This window comes from Camelina sativa, chromosome 16 (assembly GCF_000633955.1).
Source record: "Camelina sativa cultivar DH55 chromosome 16, Cs, whole genome shotgun sequence".
Taxonomy (NCBI): Eukaryota; Viridiplantae; Streptophyta; class Magnoliopsida; order Brassicales; family Brassicaceae; genus Camelina; species Camelina sativa.
In genome coordinates this window covers 27,557,538-27,571,562 of record NC_025700.1, presented here as the reverse complement: position 1 = coordinate 27,571,562, position 14,025 = coordinate 27,557,538, and the positions used below count along the sequence as shown (strand labels likewise).

At 32.1% G+C, this 14,025-nt stretch overlaps 2 protein-coding genes across 2 annotated transcripts; one reads left to right on the top strand and one right to left on the bottom strand.

The window, feature by feature from the left end:
• On the bottom strand, positions 66-946 carry LOC104752848. Its single transcript, XM_010475110.2, has one exon. It carries the CDS (start codon positions 833-835, stop codon positions 224-226), a length of 612 nt encoding a protein of 203 aa, XP_010473412.1. The 5' UTR covers positions 836-946; the 3' UTR covers positions 66-223.
• Positions 6,691-9,721, top strand: LOC104752847 (uncharacterized GPI-anchored protein At1g61900-like). Its single transcript, XM_010475109.2, has 8 exons — positions 6,691-7,161; positions 7,570-7,698; positions 7,805-8,386; positions 8,469-8,714; positions 8,838-8,849; positions 8,952-9,095; positions 9,193-9,237; positions 9,343-9,721. The coding sequence occupies exons 1-8, from the start codon at positions 7,086-7,088 to the stop codon at positions 9,408-9,410; spliced, it is 1,302 nt and encodes a 433-aa protein (XP_010473411.1). The 5' UTR covers positions 6,691-7,085; the 3' UTR covers positions 9,411-9,721.

The window sequence follows — 14,025 nt, the reverse complement described above, 5'->3', positions numbered from 1 at the left end:
AATTAAAGACAAAATTATTTCTGAAATTTAATATATACTTATAGACAAAAACAACAACATACGAGGAACTTGAAATTTCGGCCTCGTTCATTACAACAAAAAAAAAAAATGCAAAATCACAAAATTACTTCTATACTGACAAAAACAAGTAATTTTAATTATTACCCAAAAAAAAAAACAAGTAATTTTAATTGAAATCTAAAATATTAATTAATTTATACTTTTAGCCGTAGAACCCTGTTTGGCTCCAAATCGCGTCACGAACGCGTCTTAGTTCTCTGCCTTTGAGAGTCCTTCCGACGCCTTCAAACACCGACGCGCCGACGTCTACACCTCCGATTTTCCTGCTCCGTCGTGCTTGACTCTTAGCAACGTACTCATGCGGCGGCATCATCCTAGACTCCTCTTCATCATCGTCCTCGTCCAACTCGTGTATCGACTCAACCGAGTCGACTCGGTATATCTTACTCCAGTCCGGCACGTTTACCGGCGCAGACGACGCCAGCTTCCTCCGGTTTTCATCTCCACCGTCGTTTATCTGATGCACGATGATCGGCGACGAAGACGGCGGCGGCGCAGCCAAAGAGCTCTCGAAAGCCAGCGACAACCCTCCCACGCGCCCGTTTTTTCCCAAGGTAGCGCGTAAGTTCCACGCGTGGTATGCTTCGTCTGTCTCGGCGGTGGTGTCGTGAATGACGGCTGGTGACCAGATGTCTTCCTCGGCAAGCTCTAGTTCGTCGGTGACGGAAGAACCGTGACTGTCACCGTAACCGTAGCTTCCAAGGTATCGTTCGTTTCGGCTCATCGTTGTCGTCGGCTTACGACCCTTTGCCATGCAACTGCTTCACCCTCTTCTTAATCTCTAAATTTAATCACTGATTAGTTTCAATATAATTACTTAATAAAAAAAATTTAACCATTAGTTTAGGGTTTAATTAATTAGAGATTTTGCTATAAGGTTCACACCGAGTGAAATGAGGAGGTATATATAGCATCTTTGAGCAGAAGACTACAAAAAGAATGTGACAGAATATATTATATTTTAAATACGGCACCTATGTTATGTATTTCTTACAAAAGTATCCCTATATTTAATATATAGAGATTTAAAACCCAATATTCGTCTTTTTCCAAAACAACAAAAAAATATTATTGGATGATCCTATAGCTACATTTAGCACAAATATAACTAAGTTAGAAGGCAATAGTTTTTTTTTTTGCTATGCTGAGGATTTATTCCAAATATTCTTATGTTTTCTTTTCGGTGTCGTTTTAACACTTTTCACACAAAGTTTACTTATTAATTTGAAACTTCTTTATGTTTCACATTTCTATTAACATAAATTAGGGACTTGTCTACAATTATATTGAAATCATAGTCTTTTAAATTGTATATTATTCTAACACAACATTTTATGTAAAACTGTATTTTTTGTATGAAATCATGTAACATTCGCAAAACTTAAAGAATTAAAATTTCATATTGATTTGAGATCAAGTGTAAGAAAATTAATGAAAATATGAAGTTTTGCATAAACAAACCTTTGGAATATGTTGCAATCAATAAATGTCCTTAATATTCGGTCATCTTACAAAAATCGAATTTTAACTTCAACCATCTGTTTTTTTGTATTTTGGTCAAATCAAAAGTGGAATCTATATATATTTGTGTTTATCAGTTTATGCAACTTCAAAGGTTATTAAGTATTTGGTGTATTAATAGAATTATTGAATAACAAAAGCAAGAGAGCTCCACTTTGTAAAATCTGTGACGTACTTTGGACAAAATATAGAGACCCCACTCTGGTCACATTGAACGGCTGTGAATGAGAGACAATAGTATCAGACAGGTTTTCGTAAAATAGCAGTTACAACTTACAAACTTACACATTATTTTATTTTTTATATATTCTATCCAAAAGTAGCAATCGGATAAAATTCAAATATAAATATATAGTTTATATTAACACAAAAATATTAACAAAAACAACTACACTACAAATGTTGATCAATTTACACAATTCTTTATATATAGGGTTTTTTCTCATTAATTATATCATCAATTATTGTGCCCAATAATCTCGTAATACACAAACTGAAGAACAGTCATCTATTTGCATGTGTGCAAAAATACATAAAACACGGCGAACTATTCGATTTGCATTATTTAATTTGTTTCTTTATGCAACAACTTAATTTAGACATTTCCACAATTGTAGTATTTATTTAAACATTTGAAAAGTTACGCAAAAGAAAATTATTTAAGTATATAAACACATCAGTGTAATATGAGTTAGCAGCTTATCAAATTCATTTCAACCAGAGAAAAAATTATCAAAAAAATATTTTATTATAAATAAACTTAAAATTTTATAAACTTGTATTTTTGGATGATAACACATACAGCTACTGCGTACGTTTTTGTTACTAATGGATGGAGTATATTCCAAAAAAGTATGATGAAAATTACTACAAAAGCTAAAAGAAAAGTAAACTTTTCAATTTTGTTTGGTTTCAACAACAACGAAAGTAATCGAGTAATTCACATATCTAATGAGAATGCTTGAAACAAAGAAAAAAAAAATGTTGATATTATACTTTAACTTTGAAGGGAACTAATTTTGAGTTTATGAATTTTTTGGTGTCAGTGTAGTACTTGTATTTTTGTGAGATGAAACGGTCAGTGTGTTGTTATCACTCAGTGTCCCACAATAATAAGCCCCACGACAAATTATAGTATCAATGTATATATATATTTTTATATATATTATGTATCTTCATAGTTCATATTTCACAATAGTATTTATGATATTTCTTATAGATTGTAAATATATGAAATTGCTTTTAACAAAGATAGTCCCTAGGCATGCATACAACTATACAAGTGCAAAGGATCATACCTAGCTTTGTTTTTAGACGTACCAAACAATTGAATTGATCTTGAATTCTGATCATATATATAGGCTTTACAGATGCCTCGTGGATCTCTGAACCAAAAGCGGGTCTCGGCTGGGTCTTTATGGACCATCATGCTCGGATCATTCAGCAAGGTTCAGATCTGGCCACACATGTTTCTTCCCCTCTGATGGCCATAGCGATAGCAACTCTTTCTGGGGTTGAAGTTGCGATCGCTTCGGGTTTCACTCACCTTTCGATCGCCACAGACTCTCAGATGTTAGTCAAAGCCTTGAATATGAAGATCCACTCGAAGGATCTTCACGGAATTCTCCACGATATCCTAGATCTATCCAGTCGTTTCTCTATTTGCAATTTTCGCTTTATCCCTAGAACCCAGAATCGGATCGCAGCTGAATTAGCAAAGAACACTCTCACTTTGTCTATCTCTTGTATGTGAACAGTCGGTTTGTCAATACAAATTTCTGGTTGTCCAAAAAAATATATATATTTTTGAAGGAAACCATAAATAATCTTTATTTCAATTCAAGAAAAAAAAATCTTTATTATACCTTTGGTTTTAATTTTCCTTTTTACATTGATGCTCATATTACATTTTCAATTACTTCACATTTTATTTTTCAAAAGAAAACATAACATCTTTGTCCTCTTTATCCCACATTTTGTAGAAATTGGAAAGGCGTAGGGATCCTAGTCCCTCCATCTTGCATTGCTTTATTCTATTCATTAATAGTCGTAAATTTAAAGTACAAGAGTGGTTGCAAGTGCAACTAATGAAAAGACACCATTTTCTATTGAATAATAAATTTTTTTTGTGTGACCTACAATTCTTTATGAATTTTGTTTGTAGAATCTTATCTTCATGTTAATAGTAATACCATCTCTAGTGACCTGCAAACATAAATATAGTTTTTTCCTCATGCACTTTCATCTTTCAAATTGAATGTATAACTATATTAAGTGAGAACAGAAAACACCGTATAACAAACGTTAAAAGTACTTTACGCAGACACGAATCCTTTATTAGTTTACAAATGTTAGCTAATTTTGGTGGCCAAATAAAGCTCACTAATCCCACTATTTTAGTTAAATGAATGAATGATTCCTTTAATGATTGCAACTAATAAATTACTTTTAGTATCATGTAGTAATAAAGAATCTTACTTACTAGTAATATTTTTGCTTTTTCAAAACTAAAAGATTTAAAGGAGACTTATGATCATGTTAAACTTGTGATATGCTACCGGGTTTACCACTTTTATTAACAGAAACCATCAACCACCAAAATCACAGTTAAAAGTTTGAACTCTAGTCGACTAGTGAATGTCGATCACTAGTATTTTTTAAGATACATAATAAATATTTAATGATTAATTGGATTACCATGATATAGAATTTTGCTATCTCTTAAGCTATAAGCATTGGTGGTTGTCAAGAACTATAAAGAGAAAATGATTGGCCATGTGCAAAGCCGTAAGGCAGCCCAAGATTGGATCTGTAGATTCCCTCGATCATTAGCCAACCAATGAGCAAACAAACTTAGAGATTACATAATATGTATGCATGAGAAACATACAAAAAAATATATAATATAGATGAATGATTTTATTTTTAATAAAGTGTACTCCACTATTTTATAAGAGAGACATCTTTGAGGGAAAGAAAGAAGACATCCAACAAAGTTGGAACAATCCATGAACCTGATCGGTAATTTGCGATTTTGACTCAGATTGACAACATTTTCGATGGTGATATCATTTAATAGTATAGAGACTAAGATTTTCAAATCTGAAATTTTAAGATTAAGTTTAAACCTTGCCTAAGATTTTTCTTTTTATGATCAATCAAATTTACTAGCAATGTCCTTTGTATCCATTAGTATTGGGATTCTTTTCTTTAAGGGGTCTGAAAACTGAACTTGTTATCGGATTCTTTAGGTTTTGGGGGGTTTTCTCTGCCACTCACCCATCGGCCCAAATATTTTTTGCTTGATCGACTTTTTTTTTTTCCTTTTTCTTTTTGTTTGAAAACAACATAGATGATGGATTTATGTTTTTATTTATGGATATAATATAGCTCATGTTGGATTGGACTGGCCACTGATGGAGCTAAAGAATCCGATAAAACTCAAAATTCCATGTATGGACAGCCTGACGGTGTTTAGTGTTCTCGGGTGCGGGAAGGTCATGCTCGTTACTCAACTTTGTGAGTCTGTGACAATGAGGATATCAAATGTAAGTATAGTCATATTAATTCTTCAAAATCTTCCAAAACTTGTCGAGGGCAAAGCGAAAACATATGTGATTTTTAAAAGTAACTTTTATAAGCGACAAAGTAAATGACAATATCTTAGCTCACTCACAACCTTACATGTCTATTTATGTTTGAAAAAGAATCATAATCTCAACTGCCATAACCAAATCCAATAATTTCAAATGACAAAATTAAAATAGTACATTGAAGTTATACATTTTATCTATAGAATATTGGCATCACATCATAAAAGTCTATTATTACTACTATTAATTAGTCCGCTAATCATAGAAAACCATATAAATGAGCAGACTAGCCCTATTAGGATTTAGGATGATGGTAAGATTGAAGTGTGTGATGCCAATTATTTATACCTTTCAAGATAAAAAGACTCTTAAGTTCAAATCATTTTTGGTTTTATCTCCGATCCTCGCTCTCATCTGTTTTTGCATATGTTATGATTTTGATTTTGAAAAACAAATACTCCTTTGTCTCATTTTACAAGATTGTTTTTTGGCTAAAAATGTTTGAAATGTCCCACTTATCAAATTGTGGGCATTGTGAAGCCCATTAATAGTCCCAGCTCCAGCACAAATGCGCTCTTATCTTCCATACCAAAAGCAGCAAAGCACGGCTCCACTCACGTGCCATACCCTACGCGGCTACGCCTTAAGCACAGTCACATGCCATCAGTGTTCCATTTCTTCAGCACGACGAAAACTATCAGAAAGTAAAAAACCTCAATAAATATATTTATATATACTGTATGAAAAAGAAAGCTAGAGTATTTATCAATTTACAGTTTAAGGAATAATTTACCGATTATTTTTTCTTCGTATATTTTTCCCTAAACGACCTATTTTTTGAATTTCGTAATTTAAAAGTTGACTTTTGATTAAGATTTTGAAATAAATACACTCTAGATAATCGTGTATGACTTTTGCCCATAACTCTATTACACTAGAGCTAGATCCTAAAATGTCTGAAATCAATACTAAACACTAATTCATCTACACTACTAATTAACTTTTGTACTTTGTAGAATCGATTAATTTATTATACTGGTTGCAGTTATTCCTTAAAATTATGGACCAAAAAATTTTATAACTGAAAATTATGGGCAAGAATGTAAAAGAGAGTTATTTATTTAATGTAACAACATATTTAGTTGAAATTAAATACAACCACAATAATAGCCTTACTTTATATATATCACATATCTTTCATGTCCCAAAGTCACCAAGTTATAAATGCTACATCACACAAGAAAACCAGTTTGAACCGATCTAAACCAACGGTTTAATAACAGTTCCAAATCCACTGATTTGGCTCGTTATGAACATTTAAATCGAATAGATACCGGTTCTACCGATTCGTATTAGTAGCTACATTAAATTGATTCCGGTTTAATAATTAATGAAAAATCCGGTTAAGATTCCGGTTCGGGTTTAATTTCCGGTTATTAAAATCCGAAGAGAGAGAGGAGAAAAGGTGGGGAGGGAATTAAATGGGGTGGGAGGAGTAAATAATAAATGCTCTCAAGCGCTCTCTTCTCTCTTCTCTCTTTGCTTCTTTGACAACAGACTGTGTTCATTGCTTGTGGGGTCTTCTCTCTCTCTATTTCTCTGTGAAGACGAAGAAGAAAGACAGCTGTTTCTAAAAGGTTTCCACTTTGTTTTTCTGTTTATCTTCTTCTTCTTCTCTCAACCCAAGTTTTTTTTTTTTTTGGGTGTGTCCAAATTTGTTCTTCTTTGTTCTGTTTCTCGGACTTTCTCATTAGTGGGAAAAAGACAGAATCTCAAAATAAAGACTTCATTTGTCCAAAGTCCAAAGCTTTTTGAAAGAGACCATAAGAGACAGAGCCTTGTGATCTCTCTCTCTCTCTTTTGGGGGCTCGAGGAAGAAGGGAGTAAATAATGAAGAGAAGGGCTGAATTTGAGATGGGTTTGTTCGTGGTTCTTCTTCTTCAATCCATGCTTCTCTTCTCTCTATGTGAGTTTTGATTTCTCTTTGCTTTTTTATTTCTTTCAATTTGGGGTTTTTATGAAAGGGTTTAGAATTATATGTTTCTAATTATGTTCGTTTGATAGATAAAGTTTGAATCTTTAGCTGAGAACTCAAGTTGATTCGATTCAGATTTCACTTGTTTTGGAACAATCTACTTGTTTATTGTGATGGGTCATTGTTAAATTTACCTTATTTATGTAGAAATTGATTGAATTTGTGGAGAAAATGTTGAACTTAGCTGGGGTTTAGAAGCTTCACCGTGTTTAGGTTAGGTTACTTAGATTAGGGTTTATTATAGATGCTCTAATTCTTCAGGGTTTTTGATCTAGTTTAGGTTAAACACAAATTTGGTAGAAGAAGTGTGATGATTTGATTACCTTTTTATTGGTTTAGGTTCATCTGAGAAACCTGAGGAGTTCTTACCTGAGATATCACCAGATACTTCCCCTCAACCGTTTCTTCCTTTCATTGCACCTTCTCCAATGGTTCCATACATAAACAGTACCATGCCCAAACTATCAGGTTTTGTTCTTGTTTTATAACCTGATCACATCCGTCTATTGTGATTTACCTTTGGTATCTATGTGTATAGCTCTTTACTAACCGGTCTGGTTTGGATATTTTTCAGGGCTTTGCTCGCTTAATTTCACTGCTTCCGAGAGTTTGATTCAGACAACTTCACACAACTGTTGGACTGTGTTTGCTCCTTTGTTAGCCAATGTGATGTGTTGTCCTCAGCTAGATGCTACACTCACCATAATCCTTGGTAAAGCGAGCAAAGAAACCGGTCTTCTTGCTCTAAATAGAACCCAGTCTAAGTACTGTATATCTGATTTAGAGCAAATCTTGGTGGGCAAAGGCGGTTCAAGTCAGCTTAATAAGATCTGTTCTGTTCACTCGTCGAATCTCACCTCTTCTTCTTGCCCTGTAATCAGTGTTGATGACTTTGAAAGCACGGTAGATACAGCAAAACTTCTTTTGGCTTGTGAAAAAATCGATCCTGTGAAAGAATGTTGCGAAGAGGTTTGCCAAAATGCGATACTCGATGCTGCTACGAATATATCTCTTAAAGCATCTGAACCTTTAACGGATAACTCGGATAGGATTAATGATTGCAAGAGCATAGTACACCGCTGGCTCGCTACTAAAATTGACCCTTCTCGGACTAAGGAAACTCTCAGAGGATTAGCAAACTGCAAAATCAATAAAGGTAAAAAGCAATCTGATTTTACTTTTTTAAGTTTTTGATTTTGGGTGAACATTTTCACATTGTTGTGTATATTTGGTTTCAGTTTGTCCTCTTGTCTTTCCTCACATGAGGCATATTGGCGGTAACTGCAGTAACGAGTTGATTAATCAAACGGGTTGTTGTCGTGCAATGGAGAGTTATGTGTCTCACTTGCAAAAGCAAACACTTATGACCAATTTGCAAGCTTTAGATTGTGCAACCAGCCTTGGGACTAAACTACAGAAGCTTAACATAACTAAAAATATATTCACCGTTTGTCATATCAGTCTCAAGGACTTCTCTCTTCAAGGTTTTTACTTTATTCCCTCAGCTTCTCTCTTTTTTTTTACACCCCTTAAAGTTCATAATACATCTTTAACCCGTTTGTTTATCTTAACGTGCTTGATGATGCATTGTGGTTGGATACAAACAGTTGGAAACCAAGGTGAGAATTGATTTCTTGGATTTTTATTTTCTTGTTCATCATCTCAAAAACCTGAAAACCATTTTTTTAACTTGAATATTTTTGTTCTTTTTTTGTTTAAAGAATCTGGTTGTTTGTTACCAAGCTTACCATCTGATGCGATATATGATCAAGACACTGGTATAAGCTTTACCTGTGACCTTAATGACAACATTCCTGCTCCGTGGCCTTCATCTTCTCAATCCTCAGCCTCTACCTGTAAAAAACGTGCGTAGCTATCATATTCAGCTTCTTGATTTCTGACATTTTGCTCTCTCTTTTTTTTTCTAAACTTGCATGCAATGTTGTTTGGTTCTTTTTACAGCTGTTAGAATCCCGGCTCTTCCGGCTGCTGCATCCTCCCAACCCCGTAAGTTTTTTCCATCTTACATACTGCATAAAGAGAAGAACATTGTCGGTTCTTTCGAGTAATCTGAGTTGTGTATTCTCTTTTTTATTTTATTTTATCTCTCAGGTCTCTATGATGAGGGAGTGAAACGTTTGGTGATCTCTGTAATGGTTCTTGTGATGTTTCTGTCATAGTACCAGAACCAAACCGGATCGAGTCCTATATCAGACCGGTTCACTAGTCAATAGCTGTTCTTTTGTATATCAAACCGGTACAGTCACTGCGGAAGTCGTATGTTGACATGATCGGTTCAAGTGTTTGGGTTGTTGAGGTATAAGTTTCGGAAGTTTTTATCTTTTTATTGATTCATGATTCTTGAAAAAAACCTTTTTAATGTAAAGAGAAAGGACGTGTAGGGTTTATCGTAAGCTTTCTATATATTTATTTTCCCTACATTGTAATTTTCATTTAGTTATAGACTTGAATAATTTGTTTACTAAATTCATCGTTCTGAGAATTTGTCTATGCAGTAATTTTGTGAAAAAGTCGACTTTAAATGGTGCATATAAAAGCCTGGCCAAAGATGATTGAAATCGATAATATGTATAGTGGTAGTCGTCTCGGGCTCTCGGCAATGATATACATAAATAATCTCACTCGTACGAGTAAGACCGTTCATGTTTCTTAGCATCTCTTTTAAGACCCACAATTCAATTGTTTTTTGTGTAAATTCAATGAGTACGGTGAATAGTTAAAACAAAGATGGTTGGTGATAGTTTAACAAATATGGACCCAAAAACATTTGTACTCCTTGATTAAACGGTTCAGATCTCACATCGAATCTTTGGTAACCACCAATCACTCATCCTAGTGCCTGGGAAAACACCATAATTCACAGCCGGACAATAGTTTTGGGACGGTGATGAATGTTACATCCATTACGACACGGTACCAACTCTCAATGTGAACACTTTATGTTTAAAAGATGAAGCATGTCAGTAATCATACACGTTTTCGGCAGGCCCAATACTTTATACTAGTCATCGACTAGATCGTGTACGAAAAATCTTTCAGTGACATTGTTTTTGGTTTTTTACTTTGGGTAAATTATGGACTCACTTGTGCTAGGGATAATTTATATATGATTTGTTGTCGTCCATACTCCATAGCCAAGACTTTTACATTCCTTTTAACTTCTAACCATTGGCCTATTTCTCATTAAATAGAATAGCAAAAATATGTATATAGTGGCATTGGTCAAAAAGCCCATAATTGGAGAGACCAATTGCTTGGCCAAACTTTAAAAGCTCAAGCTTTGGCCATAAGGAGTTTTTTTTGGGAAGATTGCAGGAATGGACAATAGCGGATCTAGAAATTTTTTTTTAGAGAGTCATACAATATAGTAAAAATTTATTTTGATGAAAATTATATAATAACATTATGAAGTAACTGAAAATACACATATAAAAAAGTCTACAAAAAACTTTTAACTAAAACAATAGCAAAAAAATATAAAAGTTAATAGGAAAAGTGATGGGTGGCCTATATATAACATAAACAAAATAGGAAAAAGAAATATACCATTGTTTCAACATAGATTTGAACTCACATTACCTGGGTCAATTACTTGATTGTCAACCAGTTCTACCAAAATCAGCAATGAATATATGGTAACATTTTTAATTTTCATATTTTATGGGGGGGTCATCTGACCCCGTTCATGTGAATGTAGGTCCGCCCTTGGGAATGGAGACTGTGTACTGAAACGGTAATAACAAACCGAGGTGCAAATTTAATAGTCCAAAGTGTCACAGAGGACCTCAGATTACAATTATATGTGGAAAGGGGTTACCCAGCATGGATGGCTAAAGTCTTTGACGAAGAGAAAGTTTGAATCTGCAGTTTGATGAGGATCGTTTTAGTTAGCCAAGGTTGGTTCTTAGTTCTTACTAATGAGCCGTGTTTTTTTTGTAATTACCCTGGGTTGTGGATGGAGAGATTATTTAGGATAAACTAACGGAAAAAGATGACTAGCTACACGATGTATTGGTGAATACATGGTCACACATGCCAAGTATACTATTGTATTCTCAACTACACAAAGTATATGTATTACATGGTCACATGCATGAACTATATGACGTTATGCGGTCAACATCATAGACATATAATTCAGTACACCGGTCAATTGACTCCGGTGAAGACCGACGTTGACTCCGGTGTTGACCAACACTTAAAAAAAAAATTATTATAGTAAATTATTTATGGGTTTTCATGATTAAAAGAAATTTTCTATTCAATATCCAAATATTTTTTTATATATCTCTAATATATTCAATCTTATAATTAATTACTTTTTATTTTTCAAGCTAAAGTAAATAGTTAAATAAAAATCATTTATAATTATTTTCAAGATAAAAAAAAATCATTTATAATAATCTTCAAGATAAAAAATCATTTATAATGATTTTCAAGATATAAAACAATTTATAATTATTTTCAATTTTATATATATATATATATATATATCTCATAATCAGATTATTTAATTACTACAAAATCAATAAAATCAAATTCAACTACTTTCATTAGAAACTAATATGCAAAATATTGAGTATATGACTCTTTACTCTAAATTTTGCATGGTAAATGTTATAAAAAATTTTATACACTCTTTACTTTGAAATTTACATACTCAAAATAACATATAAATAACAAAAAATTAACAATATTTACTTTTAACATATGAACATTTTCATTTTTACCCTCTTTTATATAATTACAATATGTTAAATTAATTTTTAGAAATTTTTTTTAAGGTTTGGGTTCTCTATATTACATTTAGGATATATTTAGGAAATAGATTCAAAATATCTTTAGATATTGAATTAACATATAAAAAACAACAAAAAAAAATTCACAATATTTACTTTTAACATATGAACATTTTTATTTTTACCTTTTTTTACACAATTACAATATGTTAAATTAATTTTTAGAAATTTTTTTAAGGTTTGGGTTCTCTATTTTACATTTAAGATATATTTAGGAAATATATAAAAAAATATTTAGATATTGAATAGAACATTTTTTAACTAATAAAAACCATAAATGATTTAATATAATAATTTCTTATTTTTAATTTTTAATTTTAGAAATTTTTTTTGTTCAACGCCGGAGTCAATACTAGTCTTCACCGGAATTAATCAATCAGTATACCAGATTGTATGTCTATGGTGTTGAACACATAACGTCATATAATTCATGCATGTGACCATGTAATATATATACTTCGTATAATTGAGTATACAATAATATAATTGGTATGTGTGACCATGTATTCACCTATACTTCATGTAGCTAGCCATCTTTTTTCGTAAGTGGTAATGGAGGGAGGGAGCTTCGATTGACTTTTTTTGTATATCATAGTATGTTATGGGGCTATTGGGCCTCTTTTTGTCTTCGATTTTTTCGGCATGCAAATTATTGGTTTTTTTTTATCACAATCAAATTTATTGGTTTAGTCATGTTTTTTTTTAAGTTTGTTTTTGACAGTGTTTTAGTCGTGTTTTTTATTGGTTAGATCATTAGAGGATAAGTGGGCTCTTCTTTTCCCCTTTAATTAAACTTCACACATTTTGGATGACTTTTACAAGTTTCTTTGTTAAAATTAAAATGTCATGACATCTACATACATATAACACTACAATTTATTATATGGTAAAATAGCATGCATGTGGTTGTTTTTTGTTGATAATATTCCAAATTGGATGTACAGGAAAAAATGATGTGAGATAAGATTATATACTGTAAGTTGTTGCAGAAAATGTCTTAATATATATATATATATATATATATATATCACATAATACAAAAGTACAAGTTAATTTTTTTTGTTAAAGATCATACAAGTTAATTAATATATATATATATATATATATCATACAAGATTAATTAGAAAATCAATGTTTTCTTTAGCATCAAAAATCTATCGCCTTTCTCTATAAAAAAATAAATCATTTTAAAATGAAATTTACTTTTCATAAATATTATGAAAAATCTCATCAAAACAAATACAAATTCTTATCTTTACGAAATTAAATCGTTTTTTCTTGTGTTTTGAGTTTTGACACTTGGATTATACTCCCTTCGTTTCAAAATATAAGATGTTTTAGCCAAAACACGCATAATAAGAAATGTTTACTTTTAAAAAGTTTAACCAATCAAAAACAAGACTGCATAAAATAAATAATAAGAAAATATAAAAAAAGTCTAAAAGTTACCTCAAAAATTGAAAATATTTTATATTATAAAACAAACAAAAACTTTTAAAATATCTTATATTATGAAACGGAAGGAATATTATATATAAGTCTGGTGAGGTGGCAAAAAGGAAAAACCTCAACCAGTTCTTACAAAACGATACAACGTTCCAATTTTCTACTCGAGCCTTGTCCACAATTGTGCAATAAAACAATATAGACGATAAAAAGTTCCAATTTTCTACTCGGAAACTTATCCATATTCATTCTTATTCAATACAACGTGGACACAACAACGCCACGAGATTCTCGAATTCTTGGTCTCACATGAATAAATATGAATACAGCTTACATAATTCCAAGTCCGCATATGCATGCATTTATAACAACGTAGACTACTAAATATAGCAACCTACAATCATAATGTTATGGTTTATCTATGGGAAAAATATAGTATTTGGTAGATGCATTAGCTAGAAAACAGTTCAGCTATATCGTGTACCATCTGTCAATTCACTATAAATTTATAACGCTGACGAATCCAAGA